The 26488-nt window shown below is 38.4% G+C and overlaps 1 protein-coding gene across 8 annotated transcripts in view; it reads right to left on the bottom strand.

Moving 5' to 3' along the window:
- The window catches only part of LOC109713977, a 100051-nt gene that overhangs the window by 57949 nt on the left and 15614 nt on the right, over positions 1-26488 (bottom strand). For 6 of the 8 annotated variants that reach the window (XR_002217229.1, XM_020238310.1, XM_020238314.1 and 3 more), the window contains exons 5-9: positions 25899-25953; positions 7208-7262; positions 7068-7118; positions 6925-6978; positions 6566-6655 (exon numbers count right to left, since the gene is read on the bottom strand). Coding sequence is in view for 7 of the 8 variants with exons in the window: in XM_020238310.1 (XP_020093899.1) it covers positions 6566-6655; positions 6925-6978; positions 7068-7118; positions 7208-7262; positions 25899-25953 (305 nt within the window). In the remaining variant the exon portion in view is untranslated. The remainder of the gene's footprint in view (positions 1-6565; positions 6656-6924; positions 6979-7067; positions 7119-7207; positions 7263-25898; positions 25954-26488) is intronic. The other 2 variants (XM_020238313.1, XM_020238315.1) reach the window with 1 other exon arrangement.

Raw genomic sequence — 26488 nt, 5'->3', positions numbered from 1 at the left:
TCTCCATTTCTTCGGACTCCAAATCCTACGCGAGCGTCAGTCAATCGCGATAGTTTTAAGGCGCATTACAGCTAATACTCGAAAAATGTCCCAACTACCTCAACACTGGTTTCTCAGGTAACTTCTTTGGACACTCGGGCTGTACAGCAGGAGAGAGGTACAGTAGCTTGCACGCAACGTCAGGTTTGAGGTCGGCAGCAGAGTGGAGGTTCTTGTCCAGTTGTCTGAGCGGCTGTAATGTACTGGATTTTGACCAAATTGACAAAGTACGAATTAAATCATGCTAGATATGATTAAAAATCTATGTTTTACGGACACTTCTATAAGCCTCGTGCGTCCGACGCAGACACGCAATGAATACACGTTCGATGTGGAGCATCTCATTGAAAAAAAAAAAAAATTTATTTCACCTTCTTTTATGCATAAATATAATGAAACATGACAAATATTTTAACTTTTTGATGAATACATATCATTTTTATGGATAATATAAGTAAATTATGTATGGTGGAGAATTTTTTTTCTTAAAATATATAGATTATCAATAAGAATTTTATTAATTTTCATTCGTATGAGAAATACAACAATAATTTAACAAAATTACTACTTTATATATAATAAAATATATACTATTAGATTAATAATATTATATTTTATTAGCGGTGTCCATGCCGTGTCCGTATCTTAATTTCTTGGAAGTTGGCAAGTCGCCGTGTCCGAGTCGCGCCGTGTCCTTTGTCTGTGTCATGATGCCTAGATTAAAATAGATTTTGAGAAGCTTAGACCAAGTTTGGATCAAATTAGAATCAATTCGGACCGAAACAATACATCAAAACTCAGAAATCTGAGTTCCAGACCAATTCAAGCGCCCAGAATAGGGGTTCGGGTACCCCAAAAAGATTTCGCAAGGTCCCTTGTAGTGTCGGAATTTTCCAGACGCTTGTCCAGAGAGGTGAATTTGCGGGAATCCAGATTTCGAGCATCCTGTTTGTGCTGCGGGCGCCCTGTGTCATTTCGGATCTCATTTGCGGGGGCCCACAAATGTTTCGGACTCCCAACCCAAGAGATTAGATAATTAATCGGACGCCCAAAATGTCCTGCGAGCACCCGGAGGAACTTTCAAACGGCCCATTGTGGCCGCCTGAATGGGCTTTCAATTCTTCTTCCCGAGAGCAATAGTCGTGCGATAGAATAAACACTCGGACGTCCGAAATGTCCTGCAGGCATCCAAATTGTAAAGCAAACGGAGCCACTGGGCGCCCGATCACTCGGCCGGGTGCAACTATGATGGAATCAGGCGCCCAAAAAATCGAGCGAGAGCCTAAAACCTAGCACACAGGCTAGGTGATGTCTGTTTGCAAATAGATGAAGTTAGGGGCTTAATTTCTATTGTAGCAACCCTATAAAAGGGCTTTCACTATTTACCCTAACACCCCAGCCCCTTTTTCTCTCCTTCCCATTTCTCTCTCTTCCCTTTCTCTCTCCAGAAGAACGGAGAAACCCACCTCCCACATTGTTGAAGCTTAGGGTTAATCTCTTTGGGACCTTGAAGGAGATCTAAAACTTCAAGAGGAAGCTCTAGAAGAAAGATTAGGCTCTTCTCTCCTATTTTTGACTTGCAAAATGAGAAGAGGTAAGTGGATATTTAGGGCTTTGGTTTTAGAGTTTTCCCAAATAGGGATTTTTAGGGTTCTAACCTTACTAGAACCATTTTTAGAGTTTTTTTTCTAGCATTTTCAAGAGATGTCACCTCTTTTTGGAAGAACAAACAAAGGTGGAAAATATCACCGAAAAGAGTTTGATCTCCCTTTTGTCCTTAGTTTCTTTGGATTATTAGCATGAATTATTGGTAATAATTAAACTAAATGTGATTTTAGTTGCATACTAAGGACATAGAGTTTCCTACCATTGTATATTAAAGAGATTATGTGAAATGCATATGGAAAATTGAGAACTTTGGATATAGATTAAACAAGTGGCATTTAAACTTAGGTCAATACCTAAAATGTAACAGAGTGACATGTTAACTCTAGGTTAAATGTAAACTAGAGAACAAGTCTGTGTGTATTGGACATGGTTGCTAACCCTAAAAGTCATATGAACTTAGGGTGCAACAATTGGTTTGTTACAACCTTCCGAAAGTGTCACTGGAGAAAGTCGATCACCCTTCCGAAAGTGTCATTGGAGAGTGTCGGTCACCCTTGACTCCCTCATATGCATTGGGAGGGCCGATCATCCTCGACTCCCGCGTTGCATTGGAGTGTCGATCCTCTCAACTCCTTATGTGGTACTTGGGGAGACGATCACCCTGGACTCCAAAGTGCCAACCGATTAGATAGCACGATCTCACTCGGCTCTCCGTGAGATATAGTGTCTACCAATTGGATACTACGATTTTTCTCGGCTCTCCATGAGATATAGTGTCTTCGATGAATTTGATAATGATTTTCAAAAATTAGCTTAATCAATTTCAATGGTGCGGATTACCAATTTAAAGTTTCGATCATCAAAAATGACTTCATAGGATGAGGGCTTCTATCTTTTTAAGAGGATAGTAGCGGGATTACATACATACATACATATATATATATATATATATATATGTATGTATAGGTCGACTTGTGCGCTTTCAATAGTACAGAGACCTCTATGCTCTCAAGTTGCTTTCAATGATGGAACTTTCAATCGAACAATCAGCACTATTAGACTTGATCTGGAGTATTTGAAGTATCTGGAAAAAAAATCGCAATTTTTCAATATGAATTACCTAGTGAATGAAAGGGCTAAAAATCAATGATATAACCCTAAAAATTTTGGATCAAAAATATTGATCTTGTTTTATATAGAATAAAAAATTTTCTATCAAAGTTTCACATAATTTCAATAGTTCTACACCGTCATACTTGCAAAAGGCTAACCTCGACCATTAAAATTATTGATTTTGAGCCTCTTAGATCACTGGGCAAATGGTATCAAGAAATCATGAAATTTGATTTTTAGGTACTTCAAAATTTCAAATACTATTGATCAAGTCTAACGGAGCTGATCGTTGATCCAAAAGTCCTATCATCAAAAACAGTTTCAAAGCATAGAGGCCTGTGCTTTCGAAAACATACTAACCTATCTCTCTATATATATATATAGAGAGAGAGAGAGTCCCGGTAGTATACTATCAATAGCATAGAAGCCTCCACGCTATCAATTTTTTTTTGGTGATGCGGCTTTCAAATCGACAATCAGCGCCATTAGACTTAAATTTACACTTCGTTAGACTTAATCTACACTATTGGAAATATCTAGAAACCAAATTTCACGATATTTCGACATTATTAGATTTTCCAATAGTGGTAAATCATGTACAACAGAACCAATCATCAATTCAAAAGTCCCATCATTGAAAATAACTTAGTAGCACCGCGGGGATCAGATAAATTGGTTGGACCGATGGCTGCTCATGAGACAACACAAAGGCTTGGAATCCTACTTGTGCATTTCCTATGGTCGAGATCAAGATGTATCCACTTCGGGCGTGGCCACACCTTGGAACGTGCAGTTCCACTACAAAGCAATGGGAAAACAAGAAGGCAGTAATTGGGGTTAGCCTTACGATGGAATGCAGGTGTTGCGAGGGCCCAAGGCACATCGATGCCTAGAGGTGTAATGTAGGCTGTACCGGCCCACATTACTCAGGCTGAAACGGGCCACGGGGCGGCCCTGCCCGGCCCATCGTCAAATTGGGGCCGGGCTGTGCCGGGCCAGACCTAACCAACTCTCGGCCCAACATGGCCCTCTGGCCCGAAAGTCAAGAGCCGTGTCGAGCCGAGCCGTGCTCCGGGAGGCCCTTTAATTTTTTTAATTTTTTAAAAATATGTCAACTTTAAAAATAATAATAATAAATTATTTCTATTTAAATTAGTATTTTGATTTAAAAATTTTAAATTTATAAAAATAACTATAAAATAATAGATTTTTAATTTTTCTTAAAAAATATATGAATTTCTATTATTATTTAAAAAAATAAGCTTTTGGTCAAATAGACCAAAAGTCTTTGGTCCATTGGACCAAGAATCACCCCTCCCAAGGTCTACCTGCAGACCTTAGGAGAAAAGCTCTTGGGGAGAAGGGCTTGAAGGGCTTGAAGGGCTTGGCCCTTCAAGCCCTTCTCCCCAAGAGCTCGAACCCCAAGGCCCAAGGCAAGTTGTCTTGGGTTGTTGGGCCTTGGGATCCGGGCCGTGCTGGCCTAGATTGCACAGCCCAAATGGGCCGTGCCATGCCGGGCCGCCAGCCTCACTTCGACCCAGCACTGCCCAGGCACGGTTCGGGCTGTGCCATGCTGGGCCGTCGGGCCCAAGGGGAAGCCGCCCAACACGGCCCGAAAGCTCGGGCCGACATGGCTGCTACCAAACATCGTGCCGTGCTGTAGCCCGGCCTGAAGCCGTGCCAGGCCAGGTGGCCCACATGCCGCCCAGCCCATTTTACACCCCTATCAATGCCCACGCTAATGACGCAACGGTGGCTTTATACGATATAGACCTGGTACGGAGCCTACTATCTTAGTATTTTGGTTGGAGGGAAGCAGGCCACCCTTATTCTATTGGCTCTTTTCGGGCAAATGGAGGCATTAAAATTAAATTGTTTAGCCCTTCGATACTCTTAGGGATGTGTGTGTGTGTGTGTGTGTGTGTGCGTGTGTGTGTGTGTGTGTGTATATATAGAGAGAGAGAGTCCAGCTTGTGCACTTTTGAACCACGGTGGCCTCCATACTATCAAGTCGTTTTCGATGTTGAGACTTCTAAATCGACAATCAACTCCATTAGATTTGATCTAGAGTATTAGAAGTATCTAGAAAAAAAATATTTGTGATTTCTCGATATCATTTATCTAGTGGTCGAAACTCGAAAGGACTCAAAATCAACAGCTAAATTAGAAATCTCAAAAAAGTGATGGTATGATACTAAAATTTTAGATCAAAATATTGATCTTGTTTTATATAGTATAAAAAATTTTCTATTGAAATTTCACGAGATTTGGATATTTCTACACCGTTAAACTAGCAAATGGCTCCCCAGTCCCCACAACCATTAAAATTGTTACTTTTGGACCCTTTCGATCATAAGGTAAAATGATATCAAAAAATCATGAAATTTATTTTCTAGGTCCTCTAGATACTTCAAAAACTCTAGATCAAGTCTAACAGAGCCAATCGTCGATCCAGAAGTATAAGCATCGAAAACGACTTGATAGTACGGAGATCACCTTGCCTTTAAAGCACACAAGTGTAGCTATATATCAATTCTAGCTATATATATATATATATTTTGGGAGAACTCTGGAAATGTAAACTTCAGAGGGACTCATATAACACAGTCTGAAAAGTCCACGGTTTATCTATTTCGCGCGACAAAATATGTTAAGATCTGTATCAATTCCATAAGGATAAGCGTAGAGAATAGGCACATGCAAGGCTTGGCCAGAACCTAGTTTTCATATTCAGTTTCAATCATACAATAGATCAAAGGACCTTAACAGGTCCAAGGTGATATTTTTGAACGTAAAGTATTGATTAAATTTCTGCATAGTAATATGAGAATGATCTGTACATACCGAAAGTTGTTTTTCTGGATTTTTCATTTTCATGTGTGATATGTATTTGGCCTCACAAAATATCTAATTTCAGAAATTACTTTCTGCTACGTTTACTTTCCCTGCCAATAATTTCTAACACAAATGGCATCGACCATCTTCTAATCTTCCTCTCATCTATGCTCTTTCTTCTAATATACGGTATTGACAAGGCCATAGACCTCATAGAGAATTCCGTCTCAAAATTACAAGAATGTTTGATCCACAGAAGGCGATAGGTTGAATAACAGTATCTTATGGTTCCTATGTGAACTGCTTTTAACTGATAATGGCCCTTTCAATGTGATTTAGATTTAGTAAAGCTCGATCTTGAATATATTTGGTAGATTTATTTACTGAAGAGTGCGTGTTGCATACACCACATATTAATGTTCTTCTCAGACTGGTATAACTTGGTATTTGGTGACCTCCTCCTGATTTTAATCTCATGCAAGATTGGGATTCCCCATTAGAAGTGTCACTTCTACATACATAGAAGTGTCACTTCTACATACATGACATGCTTACAGCCTTGCTCCACTAGTCATGATTTGTCTAAGTATATGCTAAAAGCTATATACTGTAGGCTGCAATGCTTTGACATTTCAAATCCTGTAGGTTGCAATGCTTTAACATTTCATTAATTCTAGTTCCCTATTGCTTGATCGGTCCATCCACATAATAGCCACCATAGAAGGATGACAGACAAGAAGAGCACAGGGCAGTGGCTAGTAATCTGGAAAGTTGTTGTATAAAATAATGCTCATATGGAAGGTCTCCAAGAAATCAATATGCCAATATATAAACGAACCAAGTTACTGTTACATATACGGATGACCCAAGTACCCAATCCACATGTCAAATTAAGATGCCTTAAGGAAACCTTAATTGTATTATAAAAATCCCAGGTAAGTAGAAATTTGCCTTTTATGTTTATTAGTACCTTAAAGCTGCTTCCTATAAAAGGCATATCAGTCCCCATTACCCAATATCTTTCAAATCTTAAATAGCTTCGAGGGTGAGTGTTGTCAATCTGTAATAATAATAAACAACTTGTAAGTACAGAAACCTCAGATTTGGTATCTGGCACTTCTTACTCTAACGCCATTTGTTCAGCTAACACTTAATTGTGAAAATATTAAATGAGGACCTAAATTTCGTAGTATAGAACGTTGAAGGTCTCATTCCATCTGTATAAGTTTTCAGTAGAAAAATTATTGCAGAAAAAAGTAAATATAGAAATATTCTTTAGCTGCAGGAAAAAAAAATTTCTGTAATACAAAATAATGAGAGCAAAAGTACCTTTTCCTCTTCTATCTGCTGCTTCAATCGGGAAAGCTCCATTTCCTTTTGATGCTACAATTGTTATCATAGAATTAATATAGGTTACCACTTACCACTACAAGATCTCAAACAATTCCAGTAGTAGGAACAGAAGGCTCTACCAGTAAAGCCTTTAGACGACTGATTTCGATTTGATTATCCTTTACAAAAGCCTAAGGAGAGAAATAGCAAGGAATAAAATTAAATCTTCGAACAACAACAGTGTAGGAAAGAAAAGCTAAATATAATAAAATATAGCAACCTTAGAAGCAGATTCCTCACCAAAGTTAGTGCCTTCGTATGATGAATAAATGCCTCTGTATTATAAAACAAAAATTTAAAAACAAAAGAATTATGGTTACAGTAGAGTTACAATAATAGGTCCAGAAAACCAAGATGATCTTAGAAGCCTGAATGATCGGCATTCAATCATCAGCCATAGAATTCAATTCTTGTCAAACACGACTTCTAAACTTGCTAAAAAGTAGCAAGTTCAGCGTAGTAAAGAAGGAAATAAATCAAAGAGAAAATAAATAACCTTACAGCGATTTTTTAATTAGTACCAATAGGACACCTGTTGGTGAACATTATGTTAGGATTTGGTTAGATTTGGAGTTATATCTTCAATTAGATTAGGATGGTTGTTTAAACTTTAAATCTACCAAAGATAAATTGAATAGGATTTAAATTTAAGGGCATGTTTGTCCAAGCTGTTAAGAATAGTGCGGTTGCAGAAGTGTGGCGGCATAGAGTGCTCTGCTGTGAAAAAAAAGAGTGGTTGGCTGATGTTGGTATATAAGTGCTGTCTGTTGTAGAACTTTGTTTGACTAATATTATGCTGAAGTACTGTCAATTATTATATAAAATAAAATATCAAAATATTTATCTAATAGTTTTCTTAAAAGAACAAATTTAGAAAACTATGACACCCTGCTTTCAAGGGGGTCACTCAGTCTAAAACTACTCTAACTCTAGCCACAACCTAAAATACTATAGCAAAGTTAAGAGGTTTAGTCCTATTATACCTTATATATTGGACTATTCCTCACGACCAGCATCCCAGGGGTCACTCATCGCTAAGCCCGTGACTCAATTGACCAAGTACCCTAGACCCAATAACTTGCTGGGCNAAGGAAATAAATCAAAGAGAAAATAAATAACCTTACAGCGATTTTTTAATTAGTACCAATAGGACACCTGTTGGTGAACATTATGTTAGGATTTGGTTAGATTTGGAGTTATATCTTCAATTAGATTAGGATGGTTGTTTAAACTTTAAATCTACCAAAGATAAATTGAATAGGATTTAAATTTAAGGGCATGTTTGTCCAAGCTGTTAAGAATAGTGCGGTTGCAGAAGTGTGGCGGCATAGAGTGCTCTGATGTGAAAAAAAAGAGTGGTTGGCTGATATTGGTATATAAGTGCTGTCTGTTGTAGAACTTTGTTTGACTAATATTATGCTGAAGTACTGTCAATTATTATATAAAATAAAATATCAAAATATTTATCTAATAGTTTTCTTAAAAGAACAAATTTAGAAAACTATGACACCCTGCTTTCAAGGGGGTCACTCAGTCTAAAACTACTCTAACTCTAGCATGCTTAACTCTCTTAACTCTAGCCACAACCTAAAATACTATAGCAAAGTTAAGAGGTTTAGTCCTATTATACCTTACATATTGGACTATTCCTCACGACCAGCATCCCAGGGGTCACTCATCGCTAAGCCCGCGACTCAATTGACCAATTACCCTAGACCCAATAACTTGCTGGGCCTAATCCACTAGCTCAAAATAATATAGCCCAGTTATTGAGTCTAGCTTATTCAGGTTTATATACCCCCACACCTAGCCATAGCTACCCGATGTGGAACTATTCTCAAGCCTTGGGATATCACAAACTCTACTCTCTTAAACCCAAATATCCCTTGTCAGACTCAAGCACACAATCGTATTCACAACCCAGATCACCAAGCGATGTGAGACCCCGTCTCACACTTCTGGCTAGCCAACCCACTCGGATACCAACTGTGGCGCGCCACTTCCCAGAGGGGTCACCTATCCTGGAACTACTGTAGCCTAGCACACATAACCTTCTTAACCTCTTAGGCCTAATTGCCGTCAAAAATGCTATAGTTAGATTTAGAGGTTTCACTCCTATTATATCTTACATATAAGATTATTTAAAATCCTTGGGGAGGTCACGAAAACGGTATGAGAGAAAATAGATGAAAAGGCGTTGAGTACCCTTCATCTCTCGTTAGTAGATGCGATTATTTACAACGTAGCCGATGAGTCAACACCAACGAAATTGTGGAAGAAGTTGAAAGATTTCTACCAGACTAAATCCCTGATGAACAAGTTATATCTGCAGCAGCAGTTGTATACATTGTGGATGCAGGAAATGGTGAGCACACACAAACAGCTAAACGAGTTCAACAAGGTGGTAGCCCAATTGACCAACATTGGAGCCAATTTAGATGATGAGAACAAGGTGATGATGGTGCTATCTTCACTACTGGCAACAAACGAGCATATAGTGACTACGTTGCTCTATGGCAAAGAGTCCATAGGTGTAGAGGTAGTCATGGTAGCGGTTCTCTCGAATGAGATGCGCAAGATTGACTAAGAAGTCCAGGATGCAGAGCTGGTATATGACGCTGCCTATAAGAAAAAAGGAGATGAAAGTATCCAAGGTGAAGTGTTTCTACTATCATAAGAAACGTCAATTTAAGTGCAACAATTACAAGCTTAAAAGTGATCTAAAAGAGTTAAGGCAACAAAAGAAGAAACCTTCTGTAAACTAGGACAATGAGACATTAGTGACTGTGCAGAAGACAGAATCAAAGGTGATCGATTATGATGTGTTGTATGTAGCGCGTAGCGATACAAAAATGTTGGATGATGTGTGGGTGCTCAATTCGGCTTGTTCCTTTCACATCTGTCCAAAGAAAAAGTCTTTTGTCACGTATACAGTAATTAGAAGTAGGAAAGATCTTAACTAGAAACGGGATGGCACATAAGGTTTTGGGAGTCGACTATGTAAAGATCAAAATGTATGATGAGGTCATAAGAACACTGACAGAAGGACGACAAGTTCCTAGTTTGAAGCAGAATTTTATCTAGTTAAGTGCATTGGACTCGAAATGTTTTGAATTTTTAGCTTTAGGTAGAGCTATAAGAGTCCAAAAATAAAGTCAAATTGTGTGCGAGGCAAACAAGCGAGGGAACTCTACGTTATGAATGGAAGAGCTATCAAAATGGGAGTGAAGACGATTTGGGTTTCAAAAGTCCGCCGAGGTTCAGGTGCAATTGCTAAAGGCGAAGCGACGGAGGCAGCAACATTGAGCAGAGAAGATAAACTCAAGGTAGAGCTTGTCTAGTTACCTCGAAGCAATGGTTGAAAATTACAAATCAAACTAGGGTGGAGATTGATAGGATTTTGTTAGATTCTTCGTTAAATCTTAATTAGATTATGATAGTGATTTAAATTTGTCAAAGATATATTGAGTAATGATTTAACGGTGCATTTTAATGTAGCTATATACACGTGCTATATTGGTGAAGCTTTGGGACGTGTATGGTTGGGTGAGTGTGCTCTAGCTACAACAACAAAGAGAGAAGAGGCCTTACTAGTTTGCTACACCTAGCGCATAGGTGCACGTGAGAGAGAAAAAGAGTTTCATCTTTTGGAATTTATAGAAGACGAAAGAAGGGTAAGAAGATTCAGAAAGAGTGTCATCTCCACGTCATGGTTTACGGAAGCTTTCTCCTTATGTCTCTTTTAGATCACTTTTAAACTTATGATTATTGCGCTTAAAATGACTTTTTTTGTGAAGTAGACACTTCACCTTGGATAACGATTTTTTCTATCTCTATTCACCGATGCTTTCATCTCCTTCATTCTTACAGCCAGAGCCGTATAGCGGCTCCGCATTCCGAAATTCTTAGTTATCTTGCACATCTCGTTCAAGAGAAGCGCTACTGTGACTGCCTCCATGCCTATGGTCTCCTTAACATACAGCAACATAGTCGCCAGATGCTTGTCATATAGATTGACTCCAATGCTGGTCAATTAGACTACTATCTTATTGAACTTGTTTAGATGTTCATGTAGGCTCATCAGTTCCTGCATCCACAATGTATACAACTTCTGTTGCAGATACAACTTGTTTATTAGGGATTTGGTCAAGTAGACATCTTCCAACTTCTTCCACAATTTCGCCCGTGTTAACTCGTCAACTACATTGTAAATGACCACATCAACTAGTCTACTATAGTAACAATACAACTAGGATTACATACTATATAATCTTACTCTACATATCATACTATATAATCCTACTCTAAATATATCATAATGTACAGTATCCTAACATAGCATAAGATACTAAATATGTCGTAACATCCCCCCGCAAGCTAAGCATCAGATAGTCGGATGTGAAGATTGAGCCACAACACCGAAAACCGAGAAGGCGACAAAGGCTTGGTGAAAATATCAGCAAGTTGCATATCAGAAGAGATGTAAACCAAGTCCAAAACACCAAACTGGACTTTTTCTTGTAAGAACTGATGGTCAAGCTGAATATGCTTTGATCAAGCATGGAGAACAGGATTAGCCGCAAGATAAGTTGTGCTGCGATTATCACAATAGATGCTGATGGAGAACCAAAAGTAATCATCAATAAAAATAATATAATATTCATAGCCAGAAAGTGAGGAAACAGGTGATTGTTATACATCCAAATGAACAATATGAAAGGGAAAAGCAGATTGAGATTCTGAATTATAAAACGAAAGTTTAATATGTTTTCCCACAAGGTTTAAAGTACCATGGAACATGGGCATGCCGCTGTCTGCCTGGCATGGTACGGCACCGGCACGCTTCCGTGCCGATATGAAACGCTTGCGTGCCGATGGATACGCATAACCTCCTACTGGCATGCTTTGGAACCGACTCTTTTTAGTTTTTTTGGTTCAAATTAGCTCTTATAATTTTATTTTGAAAGATTTAATCAAATAATTATGAATATTTGCTATATACAGCTTACTATATTTACCAATTAACATACTTGTAAGTTTTTTTATATGTAAAGTACAACTAAACCTGATGCAAAATAAAAATTTTTACAGGTTAGAATTTTTAAAATGCAAAGACATCTTTTTTTCTTTTTTTTGACCATATTACAATCGTTCTTTTATAAAATACAGAAAAATAATTTTAAAAATTATTTTAAAAAATTATTTTAAAAAGTATTTGAAAAAATTATTTTTTTTCCTTTCTCAAAAAAAATTAATTTTTTAAAAAAATTAGTAGATCAATCAAAAGAATTAAGCAATAAATTATTTGACAAATAAATTATATAAATTTAAGTATCAATTGATTTAATTTAGCTTTTAATTTTATCAGTATCTTCAATCTTCTAGCGCAAAAATAAAATGTTATGTTTGATATGCCTTAAAATTTGTTTATTGAGTTCGATTTGCCAAAAAATTTGCCAAAAAATTTTTTGCCTGAATTTGCCAAAAAAATTTGCGGTGCGAAAATTTTGATAAAATAATTTGTGAAGAAAAAATAGATGTCTATGGTGGAAGCGAAGAGCTCAGAGAAATCTTTTGTCCGTATATTGATAAATTAAAAAATTAATGTAAAAACCGAGATTTTTGCTGTACAGATAAACTCTGTGCTGACGATATTTTTGTGTGTAATTTAATTACAAAGACACTCGTCAAGTTTCAGGAGAAAACGAGTTAGAATGGAGAAATTACGGGATTAATACTAATCACTTAAAGTGAATAGTAACTCCGATTTTTCGGAGAGGCCGATCAATGGAGATGGCTTTCGGTGCGTATCGGACTCCGTTCATAGCAATCCAATAGCTCGTTTTGAACGGTTCAACTATTCTGGAACCAATGGCACTGCCGGATTTGGGTTCTGATTCACGATTTTCGAGAAAAAGGGTTTTATTGGATTTATATATATATGTGTATGTTTTATAGTGGAAACAATAGGTGGATTTCGTCGCAAATCGATGACCAGATCAAACGAAACGAAGTGCTAGATTTGATGCCCTAGTCATGCTGAACGCGCTGGCGTGATCCATTCGGAAATCCGACGGACGGATCTTCGAGAATCGCAAATTATTCGCAATGGGGTCGAAATCGGCAAAACGGAAAAATCGTGAAAACCCTAATATTTTATGTGTCGTTTTGCGAGAATTCGAACGTCGAGGTGCGTACTCGCATATTACACGCACGGGCAGGGACTGGGTTGAAATTTTACAACTTCGGAGGACTAAACTGCAATTAAACCACTGTATATATAGTAGCTATAGGGTTCCCATGTGAAACCCTAACTCTAATCCATCCCCAGCTAACCCTAGCCCTCCTAGCCACCTCAGCTCCTCCCTGCCCACCCCGTACGCGCGCCCCGGCCGCCTGAGCAAGCCGCCAGCCGCCGGAGCTAGCTGCTCCTCCTCCTCCTCCTCCTCCTCCATCACCTCTATCATCTTCCCAACCACCCCTGCCCGTGGAACCTACCAGGGTGATCAGTACCCTCGGGCGTCACCTCTGGCAGCGGCCCCGACCTCTGCCGTCCCGCCGTGCCGGCCGCCGCCGTCCCCACGCGCCGCCGTCGCGGCCTGGGCGCCCTGCGGCCGAGCTGGACCAGCTCGGGCCGAACCCAGGCCGGCATTCATCTCGCGCACTGGTGCTGCCTGGAACCAACCGCGCCACCCTTCCTCAGCCGAGGCTCAACCTCTGGCGCCGTCGCCGCCGGCCCCCGCCGTCCGCATGCCTCCCGGCGCAGCCTGATGTCACGGCCTTAGCGTTTTTGTTCGTAAAGCCCGTGCGGCGCCTACATTCCTGCTAGAAGATGGGCAAGCCTTCGTCCCTATTGCTAGCCCGAACCTTCGCGTCCTACGACTAAATATGCAAAGGAAATGACAAAGAGAAAGACAGAGGTTCTCTCAAAAAGCTAAGTACTACACTACTTAGAAAATGAGAATTACAACTCGCATACACACTCTCTCTTGTGTGTTTTGACCTTAACCAAACCCCACTACTTATAGGCTCCTAAATACAATGAACCTAGACACACACTAACTCTCTCAGTATGAGACACATTAACTCATCCTCATAATAAGCCATAAGCCCAAAAGTCACCCCATAACTCATGGGAGTTTCATAACCCTTGAATTTTCACCATTGATAGGGGAGTTACAAAACCCTTTGTCTCCTCACAACGGGTTTGGTTTGGGTCTCCTTGACAATTCAAGGGTTTTGTCTAAGTACATCCCTATCCCGAAGCAACTGGGCTTCTCCCTATGTCTAAGTACATTATGTTGATCATATTCCTTATGCAATCGTATGCATGATAGGGTGTTTAGATGTTACATTTACTATTCTTACATGCTCCCTTGTAGTGCGGCATAGTAGGCTCGGCACGTGAGTTTAGGGTGCATGAGAATGAGCCGTTGTGACATAGAACCCTATAGAGATAAGATAAGTAATAACTCGATCTTGCATTGACAAATATGATGATATATGACTAGTGTAGTCGAAACATTGCACCATGACAAGTGGCATGTGAACCAAGTGAATAACTTGACGAGTGGCATTAGAGTTTAGTGTCAAAAGAACACTTGTGACATGATGACTTAGGGAATAGGTGAGTTTCCCTACTTTACACCTTGCATGAGATTGGTGTGACGTCGATGACCCTAGTGACGGGGTATTCTCTGTGACGAGGATTGGATCATACTCACATAGTCTGGTCAGCGCTTGTGGCGGTCGCTCCGCACTAGTGCGCTTCGGAGTTTGGCACGTGTGGGATTGGGATAGCCTATTTGGGGTCCCAAGGGATAACCTATTTGGGTTCCCGCAGACGGTCCCTCGGGTGGTTCGAGTCCCCCGATATAGAGGGATTTTGAGATGTGAGTCGAGGGCGCACCTACGGGTCAGCCAGAGGATTGGGTAATGAACTCATGAGAATTATGCACATTGAGCATATTAAGCATAGTAGAATTGCATTCATACTTGGTAGAGATATAGTAGCATGTTGGTGATTTCATGGCTATGTTGTTCACTCTTGTTTCCTAAGGCATAGTAGTATAGTGCAGTTCTTTTATTATGCATCAGTTACAGTTTTCGATATCTATCAATCTATCTATCTATCTGCTTATGCCTGCTTAGACCTAGTGGGGAGATCGGCGGAGTCGGCGGCCGAACCCACTGGGAACTATGGACAATAGTTTTCACCCCACTTTGTTGCAGGGCCGAGTTCGAGTGCGCCCGGCGAGGACCGTGGTAAGGGCATCGTGCCCTAGTTTAGCTAGCAGCCTCCAGATACATTAGAGTACGTATGTACCTTGGGATGTTGATGTATACATTAGAGAGTTACATGTATTTTGAGTTAGACTAGCTGCTAGAAACTTGTATATTCATTTTGGATGATACAAATGTAAACCAAGTGTAAAAGAATGGTTGAATGGATGTAATAACTAGATGTACCTCTCTTTATTCACTTGTATTGTATACTTGTGTCTTGCTCTTACTTGTTAACACTTGTGGTGCTTCGCGCTTATCATGTATGTAATTGAATTATTCCTGGGCAATTCTATGTACATGATCTTGCTGTCGAGCCTTGGGCGGATAAAGGAGGTGCTGTCCGTCCGGCGTCTGTTTGACGCGCTCAAACCAGACCAAATTGGTAGCGGTCTCGGGGCGTGACACCACGCCTCACACATTTTCAAACACTGCCAGGCAGGCAAGGATGAACCAGTAGTACCTGAGATGAACCAGGCGACACCAACAAGCGGCACCAACAAGGCAAGAAGGGGATGGATCAAACAGCACCAAATAGGTAAGGAGAATTCGAGTGGCACCAAGGATGATCCAGGCGACACCAGCAAGACGAGAGAACCAGTGGCAGCAGGGATGCTTCGAGCAGCACCAATCAAGGCAACGCACCAGAGATGAGCCGAGCGACACCAACACAACAAGGAGAGACCGGCGGCAGCAGCAAGAATAAAAATACCAATAAAAAAAAACACCTATGGAGAAGGTGTGATTTGTGGTGGAAGGTGCTTATGGATCAATATCCCCGGATTAGGGTTTTTGCCTCTAACACTATGATAGAAGGGCAAAAGAGCATGCTCTCTTGGGTTCTATTGATGAAATTATATAGTACAAGAGATAAGTCTACTATAGTAACAATGCCTACTATAGTAAACAATACAATTAGGATTACACACCATATAAAAATACTCTATATGTCATACCATAAAATCCTACTCTAAATATGTTGCAATATACAGTATCCTAACATAGCATAAGATACTAAATATGTCATAACAGTACTCAGCGCCTTCTGCTCGATCTTCTCAATGAAACTTATTAATACATGCCCGATACATGTTAGATACTTCAAAAACGAATCTGGTGTTGGATGTGGCCCATGTGATTTATTCAAGGCGATCTATAAAGATACAATCGGTCAATTCAAGTCGATCTATAAAGATACGATAGATCGAACGGTTAGGGTGTATCTGAACACGTCCTTAATGGACGGACGTGATTTAACATCCTTACATTAAGTTGTATATAAATATAACATACGGGAGTCCCGGTCTAACCCTAATCCAATTTTCTTTGACAGCTCCATCTCCGGAGATAAGGGAATTAGGCTCGAAACGTCCCACTCTCTTGCAAATTGCGAACGAGGACGAATCACAAGCAAAATTCCCCGCCTAAAAATCGGGTACAGAAATCGAAATTATGACAGAAGGTACGATCTTAGTTTCTTATAAAATTTCAACATGTGGTATCAGAGCAGCACCTTTTGCCGGATTTTCGTTTTTTTTAGTTTTCTTTTGGTTTCATTTTCATTAAAACAAATAAATAAATAAATTCGTCCATTGGTTTGTGTTAATGGTGACGTCGGCCAGTCTCAATCGAGACCGGCGTTTGGAGGAACGGCGTCACCGGCCCGGCCGCATTAAGTGATCCCACATCACGCCAAGAAGGAAAAAAAAATCATAATTGGCGATCGATCGATCGACCGATAGAATCGCATTACCAAATGGCCGCTCTTGGCGGCCCACACTAAGGGATCCCACATCACGCCAAGAAGGAAAAAAAAAAATGTGATTGGCAATCGGTCGGTCGGCCGGCAGAATCGCATTGCCAAACGGCCGTTCTTGGCGGCCCACACTAAGGCCGCACAATGCAGCCCCATAGAAGCAGCATAGGGCAGCCCCACATAGGGCTGCCTAAGCAAAGCAAACCCTCGGGTTGCATTAATTAAAAAATATATATATACTATTTATTTTTTTAAGTGAAAGGAGGGTATGTTTATATATTTATATTACATATATAATTTTGCTTTATAATTTTCTTTTTATAAAGTGACTCATTGTTGAAGAAATCTATATCAAAATTATGTAAGACATTTAGTTTTATACTACTCGTTAGTTTATTCATGATTATAAAGTAGTATGTTTAGTTTAATATTTTACGGTNATATAGATTTCATACAGTTTATAAATTTGAGTCACATAAATTTGTTAAGAAAATTATTTTGGACTTTTATTCATTTCCGTTGCGTTTTGAATCAATATAAAATTTTTGGGTCATTCAATATTATATAAACTGTATGAAATCTATATCAAAATTATGTAAGACATTTAGTTTTATACTACTCGTTAGTTTATTCATGATTATAAAGTAGTATGTTTAGTTTAATATTTTACGGTATGATTTTATTATTCTAAACATACCTAAGGTCATCATGAAAATTAGAGTAGGGTATATAGACTTCATACAGTTTATAGATTTTGAGTCACATAAAATTGTTAAGAAAATTATTTGAACTTTTATTCTTTTTCCGCTGCGTTTTGAAACAATATGAAATTTTCGGTCATTCAATATCATATAAGGACTTGTGAGATCAACTATGTTTAGAAGTAGCCACAGCATCCTAGTAATGATGTCTGATCACTTACGGCATTTTTGTACGATGATATTGAATTAAAGGTAACACAAAAATTCATATGGATTCCCAATTTATTTTTAAATAGTCATTCAACATCAAATAAGGTTATTTGTATTTTTCATTATGCTTAGAAGTAGCCACAGCATCCTATAGATAATGAAGAGTCTACAAAAATTTACTGATATTGATTTAAAGTTTGACTATTTAGTGTAGCCACGTGGCGGATTGACACTGACACTGCTATACATATCTCAAATACCATGCAGGATTTTCACAACCTAAAGATGTTGAAGCCAAATAAGAAAATTTTAATTAGCGGAGAAGGAAATAAATCTCAAGTTGAAGCCGTAGGAAACTTTATTACAGAACTTAGTTCTGGTTTTGTACTTGAACTTGAGGATACTTTTTATATTCCTAAATTTTCTAGAAATTTTGTTTCCATTTCTAAATTGAGAAATAAAAGTTTCAAATTTTTATTTGAGAATGAATCTTTCACTATATTCTTCGATAGTTTTATTGTTGGCAATGGTTGTTTGGTAGATAACTTGTATAAATTTAATTTGAGTCAATCCTTTGCAAATAACTTTAATGTTGATCATAGTATTGGTGTTAAAAAGAACATTCTTAAAGAAAATTCCTCTTATTTATGGCACTAAGTGTTTAGCTCATATCTCCTTGGAGAGAATAAATAGATTGGTAAAAGAAAAGATCTTACAAGATCTTGACCTTACCGATTTTGGTACTTGTGTGGAATGAATAAAAGAAAAGCATACCAACACAAATACCACTAAAGGTGCCAGAAGGAGTTCTGAAATTCTTGAGATCATACATACAGTTATCTGTGGACCTTTTCTTACTCCTTGCTTCAATGGTCAGAGATATTTTATCTCATTTATTGATGATCATTCAAGATATATGTATCTCTATCTCTTATTTGAAAAAGCTGAGGGGCTTGATGCTTTCAAAGCTTATAAGGTTGAGGTAGAGAAACAATTGGATAGAAAAATCAAAATTGTAAGGTCCGACAAAGGTGGTGAGTATTATGGAAGACATACGGATAAAAGTCAAATGGCCGGTCCATTTGCTCAATTCCTCGAAGGTGAAAGTATCATTGCGCAATATATGATGCCTGGCATGCCCCAACAAAATGGTGTTGTCGAAAGGAGGAATAGAACACTCATGAACATGGTAAGAAGCATGATTAGCAGCTCATCTTCCATCTTCTTTTTGGAGTGAAGCACTAAAGACAGCGGTGCATGTTTTAAATAGGATTCCATCGAAGGCTATTTCCAAAACTCCTTTGAGTTATGGAAAGAGTGGAAACCTAGTTTAAATCATCTACATGTATGGGGATGTCCAATTGACATGAGGGTTTATAACCCACATATAAAGTTGGATTTCCGAACAGTCAGTGGATATTTCATTGGCTATGCGGTAAACTCCAAAGGATTCAGGTTCTATTGTCCAAATCACTCATCCAAGATAGTTGAGGGCAGAAATGCCAAATTTCTTGAGGATTCTGAAGCTAGTGGGAGTATTATTCCTCAAAAGATGGATTTTGAGATAATCCGGGATTCAACTGATTATCCATCAATAGATAATAATTTAGTTGCTCGTCCAGAAGATCAATTTGACCATAATGAAGACCAACTAATCTTAGAACATGAAAATGTTGAACCTGTTGAACCTTCTTATGAAAAGCTGTCCCAAGAGGAAGAGACAATTGTAGAACCAGCTGCACAGAATAATAAAAATCTGCAGAAAGAGTTTGGCTTAAGAAAATCCTCAAGACAAAAGAGATCGACAATTCCTGACGATTATGTAGTCTATCTCCTGAAGTCTGACTTTGATGTCAGACACATAAAGACCCATCGACGTTTTCAGAGGCCATGTAGGGAGATAAATCCTCCCTATGGTATGATGCCATGAAGGAAGAGATGAAATCTATAGCGGACAACAAAGTTTGGGATCTCGTTGAGTTACCACAAAAAGTCAAAGCTATTGGCTGTAAATGGATCTTCAAGACCAAAAGGGACACTTTAGGTAATATTGAACGATATAAGGCCAAACTCATTGCCAAAAATTTTCACTCAAAAGGAAGACATTGATTATCATGAAACCTTCTCTCCGGTATCAAAAAAGGATTCATTAAGAATTGTCCTGGCTCTGAAAGCTCATTTTGATTTAGAGCTGCCTCATATGGATGTGAAAACGACATTTATAAATGGGGATATAGAGGAGATAGTCTATATGCAGGAGCCCGAAAGTTTTAGCACAGATGAAAACAATCACCTTGTTTGCAGACTAAAGAAGTCTATATACGGACTCAAACAAGCTTCCCGTCAGTGGTATATCAAGCTCCATAATGTAATTACTACATTCGGTTTCGTAGAAAATATTGTGGACCAGCGCATATACCTTAAGGTTAGTGGAAGTATATTTTCTTAGTCCTGTATGTGGATGACATTCTACTTACAAGTAGTGATTTAAGTTTGCTTAAAGAGACTAAAGATTTTCTTTCTAAGAACTTTGAGATGAAGGATATGGGTGAAGCTTCTTATGGGCCTATCACAGAAAGCCTATATCAAAAGAGTTCTAGAAAGATTTTATATGGCAAACTGTGCACCTACAGCTGCGCCTATTATAAAAGGTGACAAATTCAATCAGAAACAGTGCCCTCAGAATGATTTAGAACGAGAGCATGCGAAGAGCATACCCTATGCCTCTGCAGTAGGAAGCTTGATGTACGGGCAGGTCTGTATCAGACCTGATATAGCTCATGCAGCGGGGATGTTTGGTATATACCAAAGCAACCCTGGCATTGATCATGAAAAGCTGTAAAGAAAGTTATGAGATATTTATAAGGAACAAAGCATTATATGCTCACCTACAGACATTCTGACCATCTTGAGGTGGTTGGATATTTGGGCTCTGATTTTGCTGGATGTGGGGATTCTAGAAAGTCCATATCAGGTTATATTTTCTTACTTGCTCAAGATGCTATATCTTGGAGGAGCACTAAGCAAGATACAGTTGCAACATCCACTATGGAGGCAGAGTTTATCACTTGCTATGAGGCTTTGTCACGGACTTTATGGCTGAGAAATTTTATCTCAGGTTTAAGAGTTATTGACTCTATCTTAAGGCCAATTAAGATTTATTGCGACAACTCTGCTGCAGTGTTCTTTGCCAAGAATAGTCGAATTATAGATCGCAGCAAATATATCGATATAAAGTCTCTTGCTGTAAAAGAATACGACAAAAAGAAGGTGGATATCCAACACATTGGGACCGAGATGATGATTGCTGATCCTATGACTAAAGCATTGCCGGCAAACAAGTTCAAGGATCATATTCATCGTAGGGGTATCTTGAGTCCATTTATAGTTTGTGTTTTCTTCTTGTATAAAAACTTTAAAGACTATTCTTATTTGAGTAAAAACACATTTTGGTTTTTCCACATATGGGCATAAAGTTTTCTTTTGTATATAAAAATATTATTGTGCACTAAAGATGGACTCTGAGTTGAGCTAATAATAAGTTCATATGGTTGTAACTCATAAAGTTAAGCCATTAAGAAATGCGTGCTTTTGATACATGAAAGGGAGTGTTCATCTTTTCGGACATAACCGCTATGATCAAAATATTGTGATTTCTTGGTCAAGTGAAAGATTTTGACTGTATAATTTAGTTGGTATATAATAAAATTTTTGTATCACCTATATGGTATGAATATATCACTAGGTCAAGTGAGAAAATATTGAATGTGACCCACATGATTTATTCAAGGCGATCTATAAAGATACAGTCGGTCAATTCAAGTCGATCTATAAAGACGGTAAATCGAACGGTTAGGGTGTATCTGGACACATCCTTGATGGACGGACGTGATTTAACATCCTTACATTAAGTTGTATATAAATATAACATACGGGAGTCCCGGTCTAACCCTAATCCAATTTTTTATGACGGCTCCATCTCCGGGGATAAGGGAATTAGACTCGAAACGTCCCGCTCTCTTGCAGATCGCGAACGAGGATGAACCACGAGCAAAATTCGTCGCCTACAAATCGTGTACAGAAATCGAAATCATGGCAGAAGTTACAATCTTGGCTTCTTATAAAATTTCAACATCTGGCACTGTGAAAATTTAGAAAAATGTATGGTCGCATAAAGGTACACAAGGGATACTGGTTAAGTAGTGGCCTTTTGGGGCCTAATTTGGACTGGGCCTAATTAGCTATGCACTTGGATGCCACTTGTATACCACCCCCCCTTCCCACACACACACACACACAATGTCGTATCCTAAGATGTAGTACACTGAACTTTAGCAAATTGCAAAGTTCTAGTGTTAGAATAGTGAATGAAACTATTCTAGAACTTGTACGAGTTTGTCGAGAGTGGTTAGGCATTTAACTTAAGTGTTTTAAATGCCAGGTTGAGTAGCTCTCAGATTTGAGCAACTAAGGCTGAGTACCGGTACGGCATTGAGCAGGTACTGGTACCCAATGTTAATTTTTGCTATGCAGCTCTCGGTTTGGCTGTTTATAGGCCGAGTACCGGTACCCCACACCCGAGTACTGGTACCCAGTGCGGCTAAGTTGGTAAGGGGCTTTTTGGTAATTTTACAGTGATGGTTATCCTCTATAAACCCCAGCTCGACCCCGGCTACTGCTTCTTGTGCTGGAGCTTGAGGGAAAACAGGGTAAGCCCTATTCTTTCTCTCTCTAAGGTTTATTCCATTTTTGAATGGAAATTTGTGGATTTGAGCTTATTTCCTTCCCTCTCTTGATGCTAGCTGATTTGGAGAGTTGTGGAGCAGCTGTGGAAGGGTGGAAAGAGGAATTTTGGAAGTGGTTCTTCATCCCAAACTAAGCAAATAACTGAGTTGGAGTTTTGCAAGGTAAGCAACTCAACTTCTCTCTAGTTTGATGTATTGGTAGAGGTAGGAGTGGAGTTTGTTTTGGGATAGCACAGCAGGTTATTGGAACCCCTTTGGCTGAGTTTTGTGATCTTTGTAGGTTGGTTTTGATGTGTTCCAACCTGAGTTGAAGTGAAGAGGAAGCTTGGATTCTATACTAGGTATGATGCTACTTAGGTTATGTGAACTCGTGAGGTTCTTATGTAATAGTTTGGCTATAGCTCCTAGCTAATTTAGTATGGTTGTTAGAGTGCTTGGAGGCTAGAGAGCACCTTCGCTCGAGGAATCGGCAAGAGTCGTCGACTATTTGGTGGGTTTGAACTTACCGAAATGGGTAAATTCCCCCTATGTCCTTTTTGACATTATTAAGTTGGAATTCTCGCATATCCGTGTGAATGTATGTTTGAATGGATGTGTGCATGCGGAAAACATGTTGATCATATATGATAAGTGGAACTTCTAAGTAGTAGAAAAAAAAGGGCTATGATACTGGCTTAATTAGCATGCTTTACATGAGATTTAGTAAAACTTGTGTAGACAAGTTAGATATTGCATCTTTCAATAGGAAATTGATGTAGAGTTGTGGATGTGATACTTAGTGTAGATTAACAACTAATTGGAGAATGTTAGGACATTTAACTGTTGAGTTAAATCATACAATTCCATGTTGTAGACATGATGATAGAATTTCTGTGTATATCACACATATAGCAAGTTATATCTTCATATTGTGGAATTATCAATTAAAGATCATGTGTAGAATACTTCACATGATAGTTTGCATACTTGTGTAGACAAGTTGATTATGACATTCACATGATAGAGTTGACATGAACTTCATAATATTGAATATGGCCTAGTTAAAAAACTAGAATTGGACATTATGATATAGGCTCCGACCTATGGGTCGTGAGATAACATACTTGTATAGTCTGATAGAAGAAATTGCATCATAATTGTATGCTCCATGTAGTGGAGGTCTATGCTGAAATATATGACATATGCCATGAATTTGTATGAACACCAAAATGAGTCATTGACTATGACCTTAGTAAACCACTTCTGCTATAGGGAGTAGTGATTGGACTACATGTGAATATGCGGTTGTAGCCCGTTAGAATCATTAATATGATGTAAACCATGTATTTGTTTAAGTCATATTATCTATTGGTAGAAAGATGTCACCAAGTAGTTGAAAATAAGATATGACTTTATTATTAATTGTCGACTTTGTGTCAAAGATGAGATTCCACGTTAGAGACATGATGAACTTGTGAACATTATGCTATGGATTACGCTTGCTTGCCAATAAGCTCATTCGCACATGCTTGTGAGGGTCGCTCCCCACAAGCCGGCACTCCGGAGTTGGCCTTGCGACAACAGATCGCCCGTGCTGGACTGAGCACCGAAGTGGATTGCCGTGGGTAGTGTTGACTTCCACGGCGTCATTAGGCACGGCACGAGCCAGGAATTTACCACTTGTAAGTCTCTTCATAATTGAGTTAATGTAAATGAACTTAACCTTAGATGGACAGAGTAGCAAAGGTACTTTATGTCATTAGTTGAGATATACCTAGTAATAAACATACTAGACGGTTAACATTTTGTTAGTCATTAGTTGTAATGACATTACCTGAGTAGTATACTCCTGTTACTGTAGAAAAGTAGCTACATTGTATGATGCTATCAGTAGTTAATTAGGGAAATGGAATTCTTCTTTACTTATGACATTGATTAAAGATGGATAAACTGGTAACTAGCATGACGTACAGAATTTGTATATGTGATAAATAACATATAAGACATGGTAGAAAACATATCTTGTTGAGGCATGTTCATAGTTGATTCACTTTTATCTATCTGCTGTATTTACATTTCTCATTTATTATTGTTTACTCATGCCTCAGTTGACCTAGTGGTGTACTTCGCCATTCTCGGTGGCTTACCCAATGGAAACTATTGTTTAATAGTTCTCACGCCCAATTGTTGGTTGCTTTTGTGCAGAGCCTTCCGTAGCAGGAAAGGCTAGGGTTCCTGGCAAGGGGTCAGCGGCTAGCTAGAGCCTCCTCGATGTTAAATAGATGAACCCATGCAAGCTTATTCTAGTTTAGTTCTAAGATGTATTCTGGGACTATTTGGAATGTACTTTATACTTTACTTCTAAACTGTAATTTGGTACTATTTTAGTATAAGCTTATGAACTTTTAGTTTCTGCTCTGATTACCTGGTTAAGAAGTTATGCTTTTGCTATGTTGATTGTAGACACCTGGTGTACACTAGAGGTAGTGGTGTACACGGCGAGTCTGTGCACGTGGCTGGTGAGCTTCCGCTGAAGTGCAGGGCATGACATAAGATTTTCTAAAATTGCCATGTTTCCGTATCCACATGCCATATTAGCATCCCATATCCAAATGTCGAACATAACTATTGCATCAGATGTTTTATAGTACATGTTGTAATAGCTCATGCATTCACATGATGACTGATGAAACTGAAGGTTTATGGGAGTGGTTTTGCACTTATGCTGACATTTTCTAGAATCCCAAAAAAACATGAATATTAATTAAAACAATGAAACATAATGGCTAGAGTACATGCTAAAGTTACTTTCATGCATTTGTATGAATCAATTTGATGAAATCATGGCCTAGTTTAGGAGAAAGTCTATATTCCCCAAAAAAAAAAAAAAGGAAATTGATTTTGATTTGCAATTCTATATCAAATATTAGATATGTTTTACAAAAAAATTGCTTGAACTGGCAAGCTATTACACTAATAAAGGGCATACCAATTCAAAAGCACATAAAGTATATTTGTGTTTGGCCCAAGATGAAAACTTAAAAAATCACATAAGCTTAGTGTGTGCCTTGCAAGTGGATCTCCAACTCACAGCAAGAATTAAGACTAACTTGAAGCATACTTACAATAAAATTTTCATGAAAGAGCCTTCAATAGGAGTGAGTAGAAATAAAATTATCGCTGCAAATCGTTATAGAAAAGAATTATATACAAAAATAGCAGTCAGAGAAAAATAACCTTTTATGGAACTTGTCCTCGATGGAAGGAGTCACTGGCTGAGATACCACAATTGCTGCAAGGGAAACCAAACCAAAGCCACTGTAAATTGTACTCGTGTCTGCTTAAAGCACATTAAATGGTTCATTAAACCCAAACAAAGCGATTCACATTTCTTGTTCATATTTCACAGTTCGTTGTTTGCATCTATTGCCATTACTATAATTCAAAGTTGTATAGGTGTGGACCATTGATACAAATCGTGTATTAATTGACAGAAGACTGAAGAGAGTTCAATAACAATAAAGTATCCAACAGACACGCAATTTGCCAAAAAACATTGAAGTGTGTTTTTCTTAAGAATTTGCAATTTTATATACATATATATATATATATATATATATATATATATATATATAGATATGTATTTGTATGTATGTATGTATGTATGTATGTATGAATATATATATATGTATATGTATGCATGTATATATGTATGTATAAATTAATATATATGTAGGCCATGGCTACTATACTATTATGAGTATTGGAGCCCTCGTACTCATAAGTTGTTTTCAATGATGGAGCTTCCGAATCGACGATCCACTCTG

This window comes from Ananas comosus, linkage group 8 (assembly GCF_001540865.1).
Source record: "Ananas comosus cultivar F153 linkage group 8, ASM154086v1, whole genome shotgun sequence".
NCBI lineage: Eukaryota > Viridiplantae > Streptophyta > Magnoliopsida > Poales > Bromeliaceae > Ananas > Ananas comosus.
The sequence above is the reverse complement of the archived record's forward strand: the minus strand, read 5'-3'. Positions and strand labels throughout refer to the sequence as shown.